A 21,219-nucleotide genomic window follows, 5' to 3' on the forward strand; every position below is an offset into this window, starting at 1 on the left:
TTTCCTCTGAAATAGTCAACCTAGGTTGTTTTTTTGTTGGTTTTTTTTGTGGTTTTTTTTTTTTTTTTAATAAATAACAAAATCCTCGGTCCAAGAAAAACAGCTGTCCTGAAATGTTTTGGTCTGGATACTTGAATTCTAGCAAAGCTGTAACAAACTGTAATGTCTTAGAGCCAGAAGCTTCAAACAACATAATAGTAGCACTAAGTATACAGAAGTTTTGAAATAAGGTAAATAGTTCACAGCATATTAAAAGTAGAAGTGAAAATGCATACTTTAATGAATATTGGTTGTTACATTGCCATTTTTTCCTTCACTAGTATTTCCAGTCACAGGTGAGTGTTTACAAGAGAAAATATCAAACTGCTGTTGTGCAAACTATGGACGCTCTGTGGCTTTAGACGTTTCACGCTACAACAGAGAGAATTCCTTTCCCAAAGCATCTGCGCACAAAAATGTGGCCAGTCTATTTAAGATGTATTGAGATGTATTTGATTATCATAGAAATAACATACTGTATTTGTATGTGTAATGGCTGCTTATGCAGCTTATGCTGCCTTCACTTAAAGGGAGTAACTGATTGAACTAATTGAGAATACACAAAATGTCTTTTCTTACTCTGTTTCCCTCCTGTGTTTTGGGCAAAATCAAGAAAGAGAGGTGAACAGGTGACCTTATGTACTACTAAACATTGTTACCAATTTTTTTTGCCCAGTAATGGTGGCAGAATTGTGTCTGTGACTTTAAGGTGTTTTTGAAAGATTGTTTCAATTTGATAATCCTGTAATACAAGGTTACTAGATTATAATCAAAGAAGTCAACAGAGCATACCTTACGCCTTAGGTTTCCATATGTGTGACACTAAAAACTAGATCATAGGAACTGGACCTGTGGTGCCTATTTAAAAAAAATTTCCTCTCTTAAGTTGTCGTTTTTTAGATATGGGAAGAATCCTACAACGTGATCGTAGACAATACTTGATCCATGTCCTATTTTCAAATCTCAGCACAAAACAGATTTGTGATGATACTCACTGAGTGAGCCTACTACACTAGTATATGATGTTTGACCAGTAATCTATGGAGAATTACATAAGTTTAGACCCAAATTTTGTAGTCTTCGAGTGCAAGCTCTTACATCTGTACATCATTATTTTGTAGTAGTACACAGTTCTCAGACTTGACATAACCAGAACAGTTTCAAGATCTTTATTTAAATGGTAGTGTGCATTTTTATAAAGTTCATAATTATATGTAATCAAAAGAACTATCTAAATGCTTTCTGTAGTAACAAAATAAGGAAAACTGTGTACTTATGTGTTAGGGAGTGGTTGATGTGTCTCCATCTCAGTGCCCTGTTGAAGATGTTTACTATAAAATATTTTAATAATACAAAAATACTAAAAATATGAAATACCTGAAATGCTTTTGGATCTAGAAATTATAACAACTCTAGCCTGCAGATTGAGATATTTACAGGATAAATGCATTACTTTCAGCTGCTGCTCTAATTGTCTATTTAAATAATATATAAAAACTTAGTAAGATGAGGTTCAGCACAGGACACCGGAAGAGATTCCTTAAGGACCCAGCAGGTTGATCTGCACTTGAAAACAAGCGCGATCTTTTCTGCTCCTCCACCGCACTGGCCCGTGCAGTCCTGCCTTCTCCTTTGCGCAAGCTTAAAAAAAACCAAAACAAACAAGAACTTTTCTGAAGGGTAAACCCTTGTGCTGGGTTAAGCACCTGGACCCAGTCCCTGTGTTGTCAATGGGGTGTCAGGGCTGGCTCAGTGAAATTATCCGATGATTATTACAGAAAACGGATCAGGGCAGAGGGACCTTCCTGACTGGCTGCAGCTGTTCATTTTTCATGTTTCACATCAAAGTCACAACAGTGTAGGAGGCATCTTTATATGTTTATTAAGCGACAGATTTACAAATACTGTAACACAGATATGTAGTGTTTTGAAAACCCACACTTCAGTGTTTTCATGGCAATTGAGCAAATAGCTTTGTATCAAATACAAGACTAATTTCACCTCTGTGTTACTTTACCAGGCTGAAAGTGAACTGCAGAGAGCGACACTGGATGCTACTCGAACAACGCGGCAATTAGAGGAAACTATTGATAATTTTGAGAAACAGAAGATAAAGGATATCAAAGTATGTGTGCTCACATTTCAGTATGTGATATCAATTTTATCTTGCATAATAAAATTACTATAGTTAAGTCTTGGGAAAGATTAGCAACATTTAATATTCACTTAAATGCAAATCTTGTGGTATTCATGAATATTTCAGAATCACAGAATCGTTAGGGTTGGAAGGGATCTCTGGAGATCATGAAGTCCAACTCCCCTGCCAAGACAGGGTCACCTAGAGCAGGTTACACAGGAACGTACATAATCCAAATATGAGGAAATCTGAAATTAAAAAAATCAGTTCATTATTCTTCCAGTTTTTGGAATTGAAAATTTTCCTGTCTCCAGTTGTTTAGTGTCTGCACCTTCACGAGTTGCAGTCTTCTACTTCACTAGTAGCTGCATTTGTTAGTGGAATGATATATGTGGATTAATATCAGCAGAATTAACAGAAATAGTGATAAGTAAATAATATATTTATCCATGATGAAGTATGTGTATGTTACTGCAGTTAAAAGTTTTACTGATGCAAAAAGCACAAAATGTTCAGTGACTGCAAGCAATGAAAGCTTTCATTTCTCTCTTAATGTCAAACATTAAGTGGAACAAGTCCCAAAGACTACAGTGACTGAAAAACACTTGCATTATGTGATCTCATTTAATTATAAAATTGCTTTAGTCATTTTTTTTGTGTGTGGGGGGGAGGAGACACACAGACAGTCTAAACAGGAAAGAATGAAAGATGGTTGAAAAACCCAACGAAACCAACCAGTACTTGATATTGGAGTAATATGAAAAGGATTGTGATTTCTGAAGTTGTCATAATTGGGGGGGGGTGTCAATATATAAAGAATACTTTATTATGTAAAATATATAATTATTTGTAAATTATAGGTATGTATAGAATTTACAGATAACTTACCCCCAACCTGTTATAAAAGATTGTCTTCAATAAAGCAAAAATCCACCGACTACATCTCGTAAATACATACTGGGGATTATCAAGTGACTTTTCATCACGACGTTATTCCTACTGAGTCTCCTCTTCGCTTTTCAAGCATTTACTTAGAATTTATAATGAAATAATAACAACTGCATAAGTGATAGCCCAGCCAGCATTTATGTTTAATTTCTAAAATTCAGGTCTGACTACTTAAAAGTACTAAGTATTGTGCAGTTATTTGTATCATAGAAATACCAAATACAGAACTCAGTAATTTTTTGAAGTGGAAATGTACTTTATTGGATTAAGAAAACCTTTGTTTTCATTTGCTTTTAGAATATCTTTTCTGAATTTATAACTATTGAAATGTTGTTCCATGGGAAAGCTTTAGAGATATATACTGCTGCCTACCAAAATATCCAAAATATTGATGAAAGTGAAGATTTGGAGGTAAGAGTGATGAAGATTTGCTTTTCAGTATACTTCCTACCTAAAAACAGTTTTCACACTTGGGCTATACATGTCCCAGGCAGAAAAATGCAACATATGTTTCAGGTTCCCAGAACAAACTTCTTATGTATATCAAGCCTTTTTTTGCACTTCTCCAGCAAGAGCATACAGGTTTATAATCTCAGAGAACACAAACAAACAGAGAACAACTGCAGTGGCAATCTAATCTTTCCCACAAAACACAGATACAAGATTTTTCCGAAATTACCTGCGACTCCAAGCTCAGGTAATCACAGTTCTTAAAGAACACCTCTGCAGTGAATCTTGCTGTAAAGATGTGCATAGAGAAAATCCTACACTGCTCTAATCAGATGATCTAAAGACTAATTACTGCATTAAAAAAGCTACTGGGTTTTTTTTGTCTTGTGGCAGTTACAGCTTCAAGTCACCCTTTCTTCTCTACTGAGTTATAGTCTCTCTGTCACAAGACTTGCTTTTCAGTCCTTTTTTCATTCTTGCAGTTCTTCTGGATGTTGGGCCTTTAAACTGAGTATCACTGAAATCTATGTTGTATATATATGTTCAGCTTGTCAAGAAAGTTGAATCATTTTCAGTCTTTTTCTGTAAATCCTGCAAGTCCTGATTTTATTTTGTCCATGACATAGCTCAGGATCAAGTAATCAGTTAGTGCAAGACACAAAAAATCATGGTTCTTCAGTGACAATCACATTTGAGACTACTTGGTAATTTTGCTTCATTTAAACTATGCCATGGCAATCTTGTACTATTGTAGTTTCACAATTAAAATGTCATGTGGCACCAATTCAGAAAAATCCTTTAAGTCAATACTTTGTCTTTCACAACCAAATTTTTAATCTCATTTTAAATTTCCTGTTAATTGGACAATTATTTACTTTCCATAAAAATACTGACCATAATCTGCCATCTCCTTGACTTTATTGAAGTCGTGCATGAATAGCTTTATTGGAAATAACTTGCAAATATAATGGATGTTACAGTCTCCTCTGTATTCTAAGAGGTTGCCCAAATTTTTCTCGAGCTGTTCGTCTCCTGAACATTTCAAGTAAAATTTTTCTGTGACTGTCAGCAAGGAATTCCTTGTGAAGGGGCTAAGAGTTCATCTTTCTGAGACATGGAGAACCTGAAGGCAGTTGCTGAGGTTCATACCTCTAGGTTAGCCTGACACTCAGCTACATATCTTGGTGAGAAACTATTGCAAGTTTTCCATGTGTAAATGCCCTCAAGTCTCTGAAGAATATTTCCTTTGACCACATAAGTATGTTGATGTATCTCAGGTTGAGAAACAATGTTGTTTCAGCCAAAAGTGATCAATCCAGACTACAGTTGATGCATATCTTTAGATCAGGTTTCATTGTCCAATGCTGCATTACTGCTAGCTTCAGTCTAGGTGATTCTTAGCTTGCAAGCTGTATCATGGTACCTGAGTCACAGCTTTCTCCATTTCAACAGGTTTTTCGGAGCTCACTTTATCCATCAGACTATCAGTCTCGCCTAGACATAGTTCGTGCAAATTCCAAGTCCCCCCTGCAAAGAACTCCCTCCTCCAAATCTTCATTGAGGACAGTACAGGTAAGAAAGAAAAATTACATAATTACATGACAAAATCACTGTATTAAAGCTCTACTTAAGATAGTATTGTAGCTAATATACATGGATCCACTATCTTCACTCAGTTCACGACAGTGAGAAAGGTAAAGAAAATTCCAAGAGCATAAATATATTAAGCTCTTAATAATGCAGCTTTATCATTTGAGAGAAAAAAATTCAGCTTTTAAAGCTGTGTTGCTTACTTTTGAAAAATGCCATTTCCAGCAATACTATTTCTTCCATCAACAAACTATGGCATCTCGCAGAGAAAACATCTAGGAGCTTATTTGAAAGAGAAGTGACATTCTTTAAATAACACTTGCATATTATTAGTCTCAGTACCAGATTCTAGAGTGTGACTTCTCTACCAGATCCTAACTCAGATTAGTGATATCTTGTAGCAGCAGAGCAAACCCATGACCAACAAACTTTTCCCTTTATACTCTGAAAATTCAGAGGAGATGAGGAAAAGGAGGATGATAAAAATGAGTGAAACAAATGGAAACAGTGCCACTGGTTTTGGATCAGCTACCCTGCTGATAAGTCCCAGTCTTTGGCACTTATTTGCATCAGTAAACTTGCAGACATTGCAAAATGGCTAAATTATTTTTTCTTTATCGCAGCCATAATCCTGTAACTACAATGATTCTTACCAGTGTTTCAGCTAAGACAAAGATAGCTACATTTAAAATGTACATGTCTTTTCTTCTTTCAAATCATGCATTGATACTGTAATAAGGAAAAGTTATCTTGACTTCGTACACACTTTACACCTTCGCAACACAGAAAGGATCAATTATTACAGTCGAGCTATTCTGTTGAAAGTGAGTTAAGTCATCTGAAAAGATAAAAGAACCCAGTGATTCAGTGCATGAAATACAACCTGGACTCTGAGTAACCCACCAGTCTTCTCTATCAAACAAGCAAATTTCGTGTTCAAGCTACTTTAGAAAATGTGAAAAAAAAAACCCCAAAGCAACAGGAAACTGAGTGTATGTACATTGATTTCTCCCAGAGATGGAGTGGAACTCCATTTTGACTAACTTGCAAGTTTACCTAGACCTCTCTCTTAGTTATAACTTCAGATGTTAATGTTCTCATAACATCTCATTGGAATATTTGAAAAGAACAGGAAGTCATCTAGACCTAGAGGGAAACTGCAATACATTTCAAAATAATGTTGTCTTACTTGGCTGTGCAGTCTATCTGCAGAGGATCATATGGCAGAAAAAAAGCAGTGGGACATCCTACTAATGCAGTCACTATAGGGCAGTGAAGAAGGGGCAGGCAGCCTGTTCCATTCACTCCCCACGTGCCCTTTCTGATTCTGCAAACAGCATGTTGTTGAATTACACTAAGGGCTCTAATCTCTGGAACCCACCAAACATCTCATGAGAGAAAAAAAAAGCTGCATTCAGAAAAACCTTCAGGTGACTTGTTTTCTCTTTTCTGGGGATCTTTCACTCCCAAATTTTTCGCAAGTCTACTTTCCTGCTACATAGTAATCCCTTACTAACTGTAAGGCAGCACTTTACAATTTCCAGTGCAAAGCAGTATAAACAATATGGTGAGCAGTTCACAGAATCACTGTGCCTAGGGCTGTGAGGTGGGGGAGGACAGACAGACACATACATGCCAACACTAACCCGTAGGTGGGGGACATGGGGAAAGTCACTGCATACCAGATGGGATAAACTGTGCCAGTAACACAGTTCAGGTCTTTCAGAAGATTTAAGGCATACCATCCTTGAATTTATTTCTGGTTCTGTGGACTAACTTTCTGTATTATTTGTATGTTAAAAATCTAAAGTAGTCCTCGAGCTTGATACATTGTTTCACAAAGAGCTACCTCCTTCATTTTGCACTTTACTTGGCAATTTAGCTTATCATTTTGTTTTACTGAATCAAGTTGGTATATGCTGTACTTTTAGAATATAGTAGAAGAAAATGACATTTTCTAGATATTTTAAATCAAACTTAACTACATAAGTTTTATCTACATGCACTTAATATAACAAACTGTTTTGCACTGACTCTCTAGGACAGCAAAGTATCATTCTAACAGTTATTGAAAATGTCTGCATCTGAAAGCTCCAAAACTGCCCACTGCCCAAGACATGAGGAGAGGATTACCATGCTTTCTCTAGTAACACCTGCAGTGAAACATGGAACTGAACAGCTTAAGCAAGAACAGTCATCACACCTACATGCAAACTCATAGAATTAATCTTCACATTAAATTATTTATGAACAACAAACTATCAGATTTTTTTATTATTTTTTCAGCATGAAGTAATCAAAAATTAAATTTTCAAGTACTGGTATGTTCTAGCTCTATGGCACAATAATGTGGATTTAAACTGCCTAATTTCCTTACCACTATCAGTGATAATATTTAATGTACTATTCAGTTAATTACAGCACAGTCAGAGGTATTTGAGTAGTGAGCACAAAAACGCCATAAAGCCAAAGCCAACACCTCTTATTTCAGGAAGGGGAAGGGGGAGCTTTTCTTCAGAAATATGACGCAAGTTCCATTTAAGAATTTGAGATACTCTTAACTAGAAAAAAACCAGGAAAATTAGTCTATCCCATTGAAATGACACTACCTTAACAAGGTCAAACTGCAGCATTCCTTGATCACTAATTACAAATCAGTGCCATTGTCTTTTTTTTCTTTCACAGAATGAGAGATTGCTGTTTTAGGCATTTCAGCTCAAGTTAACCCAGCTTCATCCAATGATTAGCTGCATTTTCTATTACGTTCAGGAATTTGTAAGCATTTGCTTGAAGCTAAATTATGTACTTTTTGAGCATCAACAAGACTAAAGATTTTTCTGCTTTCATTAGTTCAATGACTGCAGTTTGCTTTATGCACACACAAAAATCTTGTGTTACATACATGGCTGTATGAATTCTAACATCTCAGAAGTCAATTTAATAATGAGCATTTAAGGACTTTTTAAAATAGGGGGCTTTTTAAAAAAAAAGGCAAGTTCTGTCTTCAATACAGAAGTTTTATTATATCACTGTATGTGAGAAAACACAGAAAATATAACCAAAATTAGAGCTGCAGATGCTCTCAAAGAACAGCTGAACCTGAAATCATTTTTCAAAAGCATTCCAGATGATTTGGATAACTAATGTTCTCTTTCTCATGGGGAGAGAAAAAGAACACCATATATCCTACATTAAATTGTAAATGTTGCATTGTCTGTGAAGGATCTATCTTCAAAAGGCATTAGATTGAACCCTCAGAAAAAAGTACAGATTGCAGAATCTGTCAGATGAGATGAAAGCTTGGCAGCTGCCACTTGTTTTTAATGTTTGATGAACCAAAGAAAGGAGACTAATGTCATTCTGAAGGGCAAGCACTGATGGGCACGGAAAGTTGTTCATCTGTGAATGAAGACTTTTAATAGTTTGTCTAATTCATTCTCAAAAAGAAAAAAACCCTAGAGCAGCATAGTTTTGAACTTTTAACTGGAGGTCTGATGTCTTCAAGATAAGATTAGGCCTTAATACTCATCTTCAGCCTGCTGTCTCAACAGCCAACCCAGGAACAAACATCTTGTTGATTTTTAGCATTAACTGGATCAAAGTATAGTTTTCCCAATCCTATAATAGTTGTCATGACTATGGGGTTTTTTTAGCTTTTAAAAATCATTACAGTATTTTTATTCTGTGCCGTGTATCTTTTCATTGGCTTGCACGTTATGAAGGGTTAAGGGACAAACAAGTTATGCACTCCCCCAAACAAAAAACTATAAATATTTAAACTGGAAATGCCAACAGATAATTGTTTTTCTTTGAGGAGAAAAAACACTTGATTTACTTCTGCTGGATTTTTGTTTTGGCAGATTTCACGCAGTATGCTAAGAAGAGATGAAGAAGAAGAGGAGGAAGATGAGGATGAGGAAGACGAGGATGAGGAGGAAGAATTTGATGTTACTAAGGAAGTGAGATAACAAAGCTATTCTAAGAGGGGGTTTTTATTAAGGGGGAAAAAAATCCCTTTACCTAAAGGCTTTTGTGTGTTGATCAAAAATTTCACTGAGGCTGTATATTTAAAATTCTAACAGGAACAAGCACTAATTCTAGAGTGCCGGACAACAAATGACCAGTTTCAAAGAATGGAACAAAATCTGCTGAAAATGGACAATTTCAGTAGCTAGAAAATGAAATATTTAAATAGAGTCCTGTATTATATTTGCATAAATATTGCTTTGCAGTCATATTTGCTTAAACGTACATGAACAGTGTCCAAAAACTGCACTAAGCTGACAAGCAGTTATGAACATAAGGGTTTGCTTGTAACTTTGCCAATATATTACCTTATTCTCTAGCTAAACACCTCTTCCATTTAGTAAGTCCTCTAGCTGTACCTGTCATGACTGGGTTTATATATCCTAAATGAACTGTAGTAATCAAGAAACTGTTTGCAGCAACAACATGTTAAGATTTCACTTTGTTACGCACCTTGGATGGCAGAAGGCAGGGTGAGGTGTATTGTTTTCTCGTTTTCATTTTCCTCAGGCTTTCCTCAGGCTAAGATGACTTGATTCCTTTACACAGAGAATCAATGCTCACAAATAAGGACCAAGCCCAGTATCTACGTTTATTGCTGCTTTGCTTTTCAATAAAAGTGCCTTCATGATAAAACTAGTGGATATTTTATGTAGTTCATGTTTATTATATTAGTTGATATGCTATAGAGTTCAAATTTCATGTGCTTAACTACATGATTCAGTTACTGATTCCATCAAACATACAAGAAATTACACATTTTGAGTGTAATTTCTTATTCTGTTTGGAGATGGTGATACACATGTTCATTTTTTAACAGTGTACAGTTGTCTGCCAGAAAGCCACTACCACACTGTTCAGCTTTAGTTAAAGAGCGAATGCATGCATAAATATAGAATTTAAACTTGTCACTAGGAAAAAAATTTCAAGTTATGGAAATAAACCAAAAAGTGCATTTATAGTATTGATGCATACCTATTCTGATGTGAAAAAACAACTTTTGCCAAAATTAATGTGATGGAAATATAAGTGAAAATGTCACAATAAAGGGTTTTAAACCCAGAAAATAATTTTACACCAGAATTACATACTATTGACATTGTACAACTGTTGACAAAGAGTAAATACAAATGAGCACAACTTTAAAACTATCTAGGTAACCAATTCCCATCTATTTCAGCAACTAAGGCACTTCAATAAATATTTGTATCACAACATCAGAATTATGGTGGTCACCACTTTACCATTTCATACTCAATGAAGAAGTCCATCTCCAAAACAGATGGCCAACTTCATAACAATACCAGGCTTTCATATCATATACATACATGCAAACAGTGATTGTGTACTATGCCTTGAGAAAGGAATGCTGAAAAAAGGCAGCCATGTTTAATTAATTCCCCCCAAAACATTAGTAGCTAGGGTAAGAATGAGGGGTTTGTTTTCCTGAGCAGCTTCAAATTCCTTCTCACTACCTCACAAAAAAGTCAACTTCAGGAATTACAGGAAAACTTCCAGAACAGGAGAAATAGAGTGTTGGGCAACTTTGCCCTGCATGTGTGATGTCTTAGGTTTGCATGTTGCACAGCACTTGTGTGGCCTTGAAACTACAGATGAAAAGTCCCTGATTAAAATACTTTAGAACCAGAAGAATAATTTAGAATGTAATTACAGAATTAAAAGATACTTCTGCAAAGATTTTTCTCGTGGCATAAGTGCTTGCTGCAAGACTGACATTTCTCACTCACATGTATTTTTGACTACTAACACCTAGATGATGCAGGCTTGTATCAATCTTGCTAAGAATATTTTGCCACTGTTGAAAATGCTGGCACATTCCTTTTGGGATTAAGGGTTATCTTCTTGTACTAACCAGACTGTGCTGTTACAGCTTCCCTGAACGCCTCAGGCTGCTTTGGTAGGTGATCACTATTTCTAGTTCTTGACAATAGAGACTGTTCTCCTATACACCAGAATTTTTGGACAATGGTAGCAAAAGCAACTTCAGAGAAGGCATAACTAAGGAAACTTTCTGTGTTTTATATCAACGTCACAAACTGCAGCATTTCTTTTTTTATTCTTTTACTATGTGGATGGTACTTAAAAAGAAAGAACAGTATTTCAAGCCATGTAATTATAAGATGGCTTCTGATTTGTCCATTGTACCAAAAGTACAGTGCCTTCAAGCCACTAAACATCTAAAGTTATATAACCCTATTATCAGGAAATGCTGCCACCACACCATGCACCTGTACCCCCTATTCAGGCAGCATTGGAATATAATGCCTATCTATACACATCCTGGGGAAGGAGAAGGGGCACAGAGAAGGACAGACACACACGGAGCCAAAACACCGATAACACCTATAAACTAAGAATCAACTATCCTGGTAACCTTATTATTTCACTGATACACTGGCATCCCTTCCCAATTTCCCTATGCTTCAAGTTTATCTGTACATACTTTGAAGTACAGTTTTTGTATTTATAGACCTTGAAAAAATAATTACTGCTTTGGCCTGTCAATCAAACATTTCAGATAAACTAGTCATAAACTCTAATCTGGCTTTAAATTAAATACAAATTAGCTATATAGCACACAGAAAACCATTTTGAAATGCCTCACTTATGACCTCTGCCATTACAAGCTTTGATTCTTTTTCATAAGGGGGGAGAGTTCACTAAGGGGGGGGAGTTTACCATCCCAAAAATTAATGGTATTTTATCAGTAATTACTCTTAAATTCTTTGAGAACAGGTGTTATTTCTAAAAGACATTCTCATGCTTTACTGGCAAAAAAACCTACTAAACTCTCCTGTCTTTCCAGCCTCCAAGTTTGAAATATCCTGTTGTATAGTAGCTGGAAGGCCTTTAAAACCAGCAAATGATCTAAAGCTGACTAACTGGAGAAGTTACTTGCATTCATATTTACAACACAGCTTAGTAGTAAAGACACTGGCTTACAAAAATAATCACAATTAAGTTTTCAACATAATGATAATGTCAGGGAAGTTCATTTTGAGGATTCTCATGTCTTTTACCTGCACAGTCTTCTGGCTCCTTGATCTCTTTCATAGTAGCTATGAAATAAAAGCACAACTTTGTGGGTTTTATTTTAACGCCCTTTAAATATACAGGATTCAAAACCATGATTCTGAAGGTAATTCCTACCAGACAGCAAAAAACTGAATATTAAGTGTTCAGAATTTAAACTTAGCCACATATATTTTTTTTGCTACATACACAGACCTTGCATTTTCATTCAAAATGTTTTTTTCTGGGCACTTAAAATAGAGAACAAATAATATGCAGAGGAAATAAAGCTACGCTAACCTTTTAAAAATTACAGAACAAAAAATTCTCTTGATTTTGTTTGCTTGTACTTAACAGTTTATGCGCAAGTTCAGCAATTACGATGATGACTTTACATAAATAAAGCAATTAAAATTTGACCCACCAGTGAGGGGGATCAACCACAGGCTGCCCAGAGAGCTCTGTTCTTAGAGCTATTAAATACTGAAGGCCTTGAGTAACCTGTTCTAGCGGACACTGCTTTGAGGAAGGGGTTGGACTGGAGACCTCCCTACTCCATGAATTTATGATTTTTTGTATTGCCCAAGCAAAGGTTAAAAGTTTTCACTGCCAAGTTGCAACTTTGCTGTCCTAATCTGAGGGGACTAAAATTCATGAAATTCTTTAGTACTCCAAATACTATCTTGCACAGTTGCAATGTGAACTAAAGTCCTTACCCACACAACCAAAGTTTCCTACTAAGCCTGAATTTTGAACATGCAGCTTTTCCAGGCTAGCTTTTATTTCCTCCTAAAATTTAAATATGGTGGTACCAAACCAATCTAACCAACATATTCTAAATGCTGACATAAGCATTTATTTTATTACAAAAGAAAATAACATAGTTGGTTGTCAGCTTGGTTACCATGACAGATGTTAGTTAAAACTAATCAGAGATTGACCTGGAATGTATCCAAACATCATCAGCAAGCTAGTATTCACATTATGCAGCATGTGGAGATAAAATGAAGACCACTGAATCAGAATTCTTGATCTGATATCAGCATTCATTTTCTGCCTCAAGGTACTACAGTGAGCAAGAAGAAAACCTGTCCAACTCATTAATACAGACTGAAATCTCTGTAAACTAACTACATTTTCTTCACTGTGTTGACAAACTGTAACAGTTCACTCTTCCCAGAGGAAGTAGCCAGCATCATTCTCACCAAGACCCACATCTGCTGAGCATAATAGTTGAAACCATTAACTATCCAAGTTTTAAATAGAAGACACACATTTAAATGGCAATTTCCTTTTTATTAAAAAAAAAATTGCAAAGCGAGCTAATGTGAACAGGAAGCTCTTTTTTCTTTTTTTAACAGAAACGCCTGCAAACACATGAAACCGAATAAAACCTGAAGTTTACACAAAAACAAAACCCAAAAAATAAAAATCATTCATCTTTTAAATTTTAAGCTAACCTCAGTAAGAAGTGTTATTTACTAATGCAGGTAGCACTGAAAATCTTCTATTTGAACCATTTGCGTGGTCAGTCAACCAGCATTTATATTTTTATCTGATGCAAAGACAGAGGACATGGAATTAAAACAAACTAAAAAAAACCCCAAAGCATTACAACTCCATCCCTTTAGACCTTGATGTGTGACTTCCAGTGTCCTACAAACATTTCAACCAAGAGCTAAACAACTGAACTGGGTATTATTTACAACCGTTGATGGAAACTGTTTCTTCCAGGAATTAAAAAAAGTTAAAATAACTGTCAATACTGTCAAACCGAGAATGTTTTACTATAGAGCATCTTTTCCTCCTTTACAGCAAGCTCAACTTAACTTTCCGTGGACCAATCGGCCTATCATTCAGTTCATTAATAGCAGCCATAGCTTCCTCATAGTTTGTCATAGCAACAATGGCATCACCAGAAGGTAATCCTTGTTCATTGTACTGCACAGAAACTGACTCCGGAATCACTCTGTAGCCATAGAAAAAATCCAGAATCTCATTAGGAGTAGCTTTAAAAGGTAAATTTTTCAATAGAATAGGAATAACACGTTCAGAACCACCACTGAAATTCGGATCCGGCATAAATCTTCCTTCAGGAAAATTTCCCATTTTATTATTCCCAAACTCCATTCTGCCAAAAGGTTCACTGTCACCACCGAAATCCATGAGGGGTGGTGGACCTCTAAAATCCTTAGGAGGGCCCATGAAGTCCTCAGGGGGGTGTCTAAATTCAGAATGATGCCTGAAGTTCCCGGGGGGACCAAATGAATGCATGGGTGGCCCTTGTGGTGGCCCAGATGGTGAACTGACTGGACGGGAAAGCTCACCTCTGTCATACGGATGTGAATAACCATGCACTTCATTGGGTGCAGATAATGGTACAGATACACCAAACTTCTGCATCTGCTCTTCAGATATAAGTCTTATTAATACCTCTGTTCCCAAAAATGTCTGACGATTTAAATTTTCTGCTTTCATGGCTTGTTCTTCAGATTTAAACTTCACTAGTGCTTCTCCCAGTCCAAGTCCTTTTTCATCATAGAGTAAATAAATATCATCTTCATCAATATCAAATCTTGCAAAGAACTTTTGCACTTCAATTTTTGACACATCAAATGGAAAATTCCTGACATAAACACATATCTTAGGGCTGGAATGACCTTCCCGGTAACTTTTTTCTGATATAGCCTGTCCAGGATGATCTCTGTCTAGTGATCTTTTTCTCTCACAAGAATCGATTATTTTCAACATTGACTTTCTTGAAATTGGAAAAATATAAACAGGACGATTGAGAAGAACCTTTCTATGACATTCCAAAGCAGCCTGGTATTCTCTCTCACTCCTTAACATCACAAAGGCATCTCTAGTCCTTTTCTGATGCTTATCTGTAAGAATCTTGATCTGTTTGCTGGATATATCCAGATCAGGGAAAAAATCTCTCAAATCTCTCTTCTCCACATTAAAAGATAGATTTCTTAAGTGTATGTAATATTCCTGGCTGGGAGATGAACGGGAGCGCGTTCTTTGTCTCCTTGGTGATCTTGAACGAGAATGCCTCCTTGAATGCATGTAGCCTGAACTTTTTGGAGAAAGGTCTTCGCAGAAAAAGTGATCCATTTCATCCGGCACATCCACCGTCCCACCACATTCAATCCACCGTTCCTCCGTAGTTGGACTAATTTCTATAAACCTCTGACCCATGTACTGCCTATGACGTTTAAGTCCTTCCAAGGCATCACCAGGCGTAGCACATTTTACCAAGCAATCACCATTGTTTAAACCATTGCGGTGCTTTATCAGAATCACTCCATCGACACGTATCCCAGAAAGGAAAGCACGTACTTCCACTTCTGTTGCAGCGTAAGGTATACCACGGAGAAATAAGTAACAGTCATCTGGGTTAAATGGGTGAGAATCCTTTCTCAACTGATAGTTTGACTTAGGTATACCCATATCACCGTGTCTTGTGCCGTTGGTATGGAAACCAGCCTCTAGGCGATTTGGTGGCCCGTAACTAGGTTTTCTTATTCCTTTTGGAGAAGCTGTGACTAAATGTGGCATGTCTCCAACACTTGATGCACCAGAACCATTAGTACCTGTTCTTCTAGAGCTAGACATAGTTTCTCGTCCCCCATGGTCAAATCGTTTCCGGCTCATTTCTATGGTATTCTGCATTTCTGCCTTGCTGCTGAGAAAGAGCTCTACGCGTGAGTCCTTGATAAACCCTCCTGAACGGCTCATGGCACGCCGTGCATCTTCATCTGTTGCAAATATAATAAAAGCCTCCCCAAGCTCTCCTCCAATAATATGCACACCTCCATCAGGAATATTCAATCCCAAGAAGAAACGACGAATATCTGGAGGACCCGCAACAACAGGAAGCCCCTGTAAACGGATGACTACAGCCATGCTGAGCTCAACCCACAGCACAAATCACCTGCAGACAAAAAGGTACACATGATAGCACGTCTTTAGTACTCAGCTATTACAGTATCTTATCATTTAAGAAGCTAGAGCCGTTTTAATGAGTGCCCTTGTCTCAATCGAGAGAGAAGGTATCAAAACACCCACAAGTTCACAAGAACAAGATTAAAACACAGTTCACTGAATGTTGATTAGTCAGAACAATCAGCTACTCCACCAGCACACGTGCACAAATCTATCAATATTCCCTATCCTAAGGGCAACAAAATCCACCTAAGTCATTCCTCACCATCCACAATACCTAAAGAACACATCAAGTCTTTCATGGCATAGTGACTGTATGCCAGAGATCTCTGCCCAGTCCTAAGGAACAAAAAAATCCTGTTTCCTTTTGAACAGGACACTAGTTGATAAAAGGAGAAAGGAAAAATAACTATGTCATTGAAAATGACATAATTCACAAACAGTGATGCCTTTACTGCTTTGACAAGTTGCTCTACCCAGTGATCAGTTCTGTTCAGTAATGTATGTTTTCTCAGCATTCAAAGAAGTTGTCTCTTTGACGTAGTCAGAGTATTAACTGCAGCAGCCACGAGCACTCAGGAGAGCATATCCTAGTTCCCAGCCACAAGTACGTGAGGAAAAAAGGTTGTGTATGATCTTGTCACAATACTCAGTGAGAAGTGTTAAGCTTTTGGCAGCTTACCTGTTTCTGCTTTGGAGACCTGATAAATTCTGTAAAATCAACTTAACTGTGGAAAGAAAATGAAACATAATTAATGGCTGATACCTGTACTTTGCTTACATACTGCGCTACACTGCTGCAGCTCATCCATAGCACTGGCTATACTAAAGCCAAACGTTATGAACCCATGTGAAGAACTCCTTGCATGTTCCAAGATGCTATGCACTGCATCTTTGTGTTTCCATTTCAGAAGCAAAAGAAATTCAAAATTTAAGTTGACTTCTGGAAACGATGAAAATACGATGAGATTACTTGGTCATTGGTTGTGCCACACTGAACTGTTGCAGTGAAACAGACTGCCAGTGTATCGAGGGAACAACTCTCAACTGAGTCCTTGAAGGATCCTTAAGTCCATCTCAGGATTAAAGGACGTGTCCATTCTTCTGAGATCCACCTGGTTTCAAGGTTCACAAGAGTATGCTACTCACCAGTCCAGCACTACACTTAATGTACACAGTGAAGACCATCAAATGAAAGAGCAAAATATCCAACGAGGACAAACTTTGGAAAGTACCTGAATTTACAAAGCCAACTTCAGGATTTTCCCTGTATCTTTACTGTACTGCACTGCTGTTCACACATAAGAATGAGAAATGCTCTACTACACTGACTTAAACATACCCTGATTTTCAGCATTATCTAACATCACAAATAAATAGCACAGTACTCTGAGAACAAACACAAGCTTCTGTAGCAAATTACTGCATCCCTTTAGAACAAACACAACAGCCCAACACTCCAAGCATTTGACAAATCCCTCCTACAAACCAAAACCCTTGCTCAAAGCACCAGATCCTGGCGACAAGTCGTCTATCAATAACCGTAACTGCCACTCCAACTGAACTTAGCAAAACAAGAGCAAAGCCCAAATTCCCTAACTAATGGGTTTTATGTCACTTCTACATCAGCACTTTGCAAGCACAACAGAAAACAACTGCCTATTTAGTAACTTCTCTAAAGACCATCTGTTCTCTGTACTTTTGTGGCAAGTCGACTCCAGCCAGCAGCCAAGCACCCACACAGCCAATTGTGCACTCCTCGTCCCCATCAGCAGGACGGGAAAGAAAATAGGAAGAATAAAGTCAAGAGAACTCATGGGTCAAGATAAAGATAGTTTCATCAGTGAGGACAAAAATGCATAACAAAGAAAATCACTCATTACCTCCTACAGGCTGACTGATGTCCAGCCTACCTTCAAATAACAACTGCCTTGGGAGCCAAGAAAAAATCCCCTCAGGCAACCAAAACCATCAAAATATTTCTTCTTCTACCTCAGTTTTTGTTGCTGAGCATGACGTTACATGGCACGGAATATCTCTTTGGTGAGTTTGGGTCAGCTGTCCCAGCCATGTCCCCTCTCAGCTTCTTGCCTATACTCAGCACACTCGCTGTAGTGGCAGAGTAGGGAAAAGAGATAAAGCCTTGACACTGTGCAAGCACTGTTCAGCCACAGCCCAAAACACTGATGCGTTGTCAACATTCTTTCAGCCACAAATCCAAAACACTGAACTGTATGGGCTGCTGTGAAGAACATTAACTCCGTCCCAGCCAGACCCAGAACTTTACGTCTCTTCTCAACAGATGCAACAGCAGTGCCAAAAAGCATGGAGAATTCAAGGGCAGAACTTTCATACAGCACCGTCGTGTCTTGAAAAACCAAATCCATTGCCCTGCTACTTCATGATGTATTTAATCTGTAGTACTCCTGGATTTCACAACTCCACGTTCTTATCCCAATTTTTAAACATCATTCACAACAACTCTCCTCTGTATTTCTTTGGTGATAAAGAGCAAGTTCTCCACGATGCACCAGGGACACAACACACAACCTTCAGCGGTGAAAACTAGACACAGTGATTCCAGATCATGTGATCTCTAAGAATTCCACAAACAAAAATGCAAGTTCAAATAATAAGTTCTTACTGACTGGATATTAAACAATCAAGCGTGGGTAGAAAGTACAGACAAGCCATCCAACAATTTAAAGTGAATGATCAAAAGCAGTAACTTGTCATGAAAAGTAAGACCAATTCATTAACTCAGCAGGGACTCAGAGAGCAAGGATTTGGAGAATAGATTGACAACTTCACGCCACCAATTTAAAACCACAGAAGCAAACACAGTTTTATGAAATTTTATATTTAAACAAAGCTGACCAGAAAACAGTACTATACCTATTCTTCCACAGCCTCGAGAAATTTCAAATACCATTAAAGCCATTAAAATAAACCCACAACTTCTAAACACTGTGGGAAACTAAGCCTGCACTAGACCAGTATTTTAACCACAACGTTCAGAGATTACATTATCTGTATGCAAGCTAGAAACAACACACACAGAAACACTCCGACTATAAACTGGACCAATGTAAAAATAACCGGTAGATCAGAAGAAGATTTCTTATTCTGTTCTTCAAAATAAGCTCAAACAGTGGAAGCAGGCTGCTGCTAATGGTACTTTGCACATCGCTGGAGGAAGACGCAACTGAGCTCTGTAGCTGGGCCGGCTGGGAGCACCGCTCACTCCGAGCGCCACCGCCGCTGCAGGACCCGGCCGGGCCGGAGCGCGGGGCCGCGGGCGGCAGGACGAAAAACGGGCGAGGGGGACGGGCCGAGGGGAAGCCGCCCCGCGCCACACGCGCTCCGGCCCAACAGAGCTGGTCGTGCTCCGCCGTCACGGAGAAGCCCGGCCGCCTCTCGGCACCGGGACAGGGCTGAGGCAGTCACCAGGAGCGGGGAAAGGGGGTGGGAAAGCCGGCGGCACGAGGAGGCCGCGGCCCGGGGAGCGGCCGCGCAGTGGTTCCGCGAGGGTCGAACTCCCGAGAACCGGCTCCCGGTGCAAACCCCGCGCCGCCCTCAGCCACACGCCGCACCCCGAGGAGGCGGGCGCTGTCCCTCTCGCCATCCATCCACGCACCCAGTGGACTGGCGCTCGGACGGACTCCGCAGCTCCCGCACGGCTCCGCCAAGATGGCGCCGCCGCCGCTGCTCCCCCCCCACGCCGAGGAGCGGCTGCGCCGCGAGAGCGCTTCCTGCCCGCGAACCCTGCCGCGCGCCGCGAGCGCGGAGCTGCGCGCGCACGCTGCGGGCGGGGCGGGAAACGCCGCTGCCCCGTGACCCCGCCCCCTCCCTCCTCTGCTGCGCGTGCGCCGCCTCGCGCGCCCCCATTCACCGTGATGCCCGCGCGCGCCGCAGGTAGTGCGCATGCGCCTTGTGGCCCGGGGGCGGCCCTGTGGTCCCGTGTAAATAGAGCTGTATAATGACCAAACTGTGTAATGATAGATCTGTACAGTACCAGATCGGTATATAGAGATCGGTCACACGGCGGGCTGCGGGACTCGGCCACCGCGCTGTGTTGTGCGCTGTGCTCAGGCTCATACCCGCTAGTGCCGCATCCTCCCAGCCTCAGAACTCGGGAGCGGGTTTGCGCTCACCGCTGCTCTGCCAGTACCGGCAGACACGATTTCTAACCCAGCTCGGGCTGGCTTAAGTCTGGGTTTTGGGAGGAAAGGCAGGCAGGGATGGGGCAGAAGAGGAGGAAAGACTGTTGGGCAGGTGAGGTAGTTATTTTATCCTAGTGTTTATCTCACATGCCTTTATGTATTCTCCCCTGTATTTCTATGCTTATTCAGCACTTGTCTGCTCCATTTTACATAGACAAATAATAATAAAAAAAAAGTTGTTTTTGGTAGATTCACCTAGTAATGCTGCCGATTTTAGTAGCTCTCTAAACACACAATATAGTTTAGAAAGGGGACATTGCTTATCCTGCGCAGGATGCAAGGTGGAGGTTTCCGCAAATCAAGCACATCAAGGGGTAAAAACTAATGTCTTTTAGATAGTAAAATTTACATGAACTTCAGCCTGAGGACAGATAATTCGACTTGAAGACATCAGTAACTCAAGCTTTTAAAGCCTTGTTGAGCCAGCACAAGAAATCCAATGAGGAATAAAGCATTTGGTGCAATAAGCATATAGGCTTCCAAGCAATGCTAATATCGAGAATTGTAATAGCTAATTGTAATAGCAATTAGCTCGCAGGACAGGGGCAACGAGGAATAATTAATATCCAAGGGATAAAGTACCCTGCAAAGTTTTGGTAACATTTGAAGGAATGGGACAAGCGGCAATGGGCAGAAACTGTTGCACAGGAAGTTCCACCTGAATACGAGGAAAAACTTGTTTACTGTGTGGGTGACTGTGCTCTGGAACAGATTGTCCAGAGAGGTTGTGGAGTCTCCCTCGCTGGAGATATTCAAGAACTGTTTGGACACAATCCTGTGCCATGGGATGATCCTGTCTGAGCAGAGAGGTTGGACCAAATGACC

The 21,219-nt window shown here is 39.1% G+C and overlaps 2 protein-coding genes and 1 long non-coding RNA gene across 5 annotated transcripts in view; 1 reads left to right on the forward strand and 2 right to left on the reverse strand.

The window, feature by feature from the left end:
* The window catches only part of FAM92A (family with sequence similarity 92 member A), a 20,571-nt gene extending 10,742 nt beyond the window's left edge, over positions 1-9,829 (forward strand). The window contains exons 5-10 of the mRNA XM_027659076.1: positions 330-335; positions 2,060-2,164; positions 3,422-3,535; positions 5,027-5,146; positions 9,025-9,123; positions 9,701-9,829. Coding sequence (XP_027514877.1) covers positions 330-335; positions 2,060-2,164; positions 3,422-3,535; positions 5,027-5,146; positions 9,025-9,123; positions 9,701-9,721 — 465 coding nt within the window. The 3' untranslated portion in view covers positions 9,722-9,829. The remainder of the gene's footprint in view (positions 1-329; positions 336-2,059; positions 2,165-3,421; positions 3,536-5,026; positions 5,147-9,024; positions 9,124-9,700) is intronic.
* On the reverse strand, positions 1,899-8,975 carry LOC113954567. The gene is made up of 2 exons (XR_003530274.1): positions 5,927-8,975; positions 1,899-2,424 (listed from the first exon to the last, which is right to left on the reverse strand). It is a non-coding gene; the product is annotated as an uncharacterized LOC113954567 (long non-coding RNA).
* Positions 9,830-13,665: 3,836 nt separating the features above from the next.
* Positions 13,666-19,888, reverse strand: RBM12B (RNA binding motif protein 12B). 3 transcript variants are annotated; one of them, XM_027659074.1, is made up of 3 exons: positions 19,809-19,888; positions 16,854-16,899; positions 13,666-16,160 (listed from the first exon to the last, which is right to left on the reverse strand). In XM_027659074.1, the coding sequence occupies exon 3, from the start codon at positions 16,130-16,132 to the stop codon at positions 14,033-14,035; it is 2,100 nt and encodes a 699-aa protein (XP_027514875.1). In that variant the 5' UTR covers positions 16,133-16,160; positions 16,854-16,899; positions 19,809-19,888; the 3' UTR covers positions 13,666-14,032. The 3 variants fall into 3 exon arrangements, with proteins under 3 accessions (XP_027514875.1, XP_027514874.1, XP_027514876.1); XM_027659073.1 differs by having other exon boundaries at positions 16,854-16,900; positions 19,814-19,880; XM_027659075.1 differs by lacking the exon at positions 19,809-19,888 and adding an exon at positions 19,765-19,790.
* Between the last annotated feature and the right edge of the window lie 1,331 nt (positions 19,889-21,219).

This window comes from Corapipo altera, unplaced genomic scaffold, assembly GCF_003945725.1.
Source record: "Corapipo altera isolate COAL_440 unplaced genomic scaffold, ASM394572v1 52, whole genome shotgun sequence".
NCBI lineage: Eukaryota > Metazoa > Chordata > Aves > Passeriformes > Pipridae > Corapipo > Corapipo altera.

Coding starts and splice junctions, on each gene's coding strand:
- RBM12B (XM_027659074.1), bottom strand. CDS start 16,132: ATGGCTGTAGTCATCCGTTTACAGGGGCTTCCTGTTGTTGCGGGTCCT.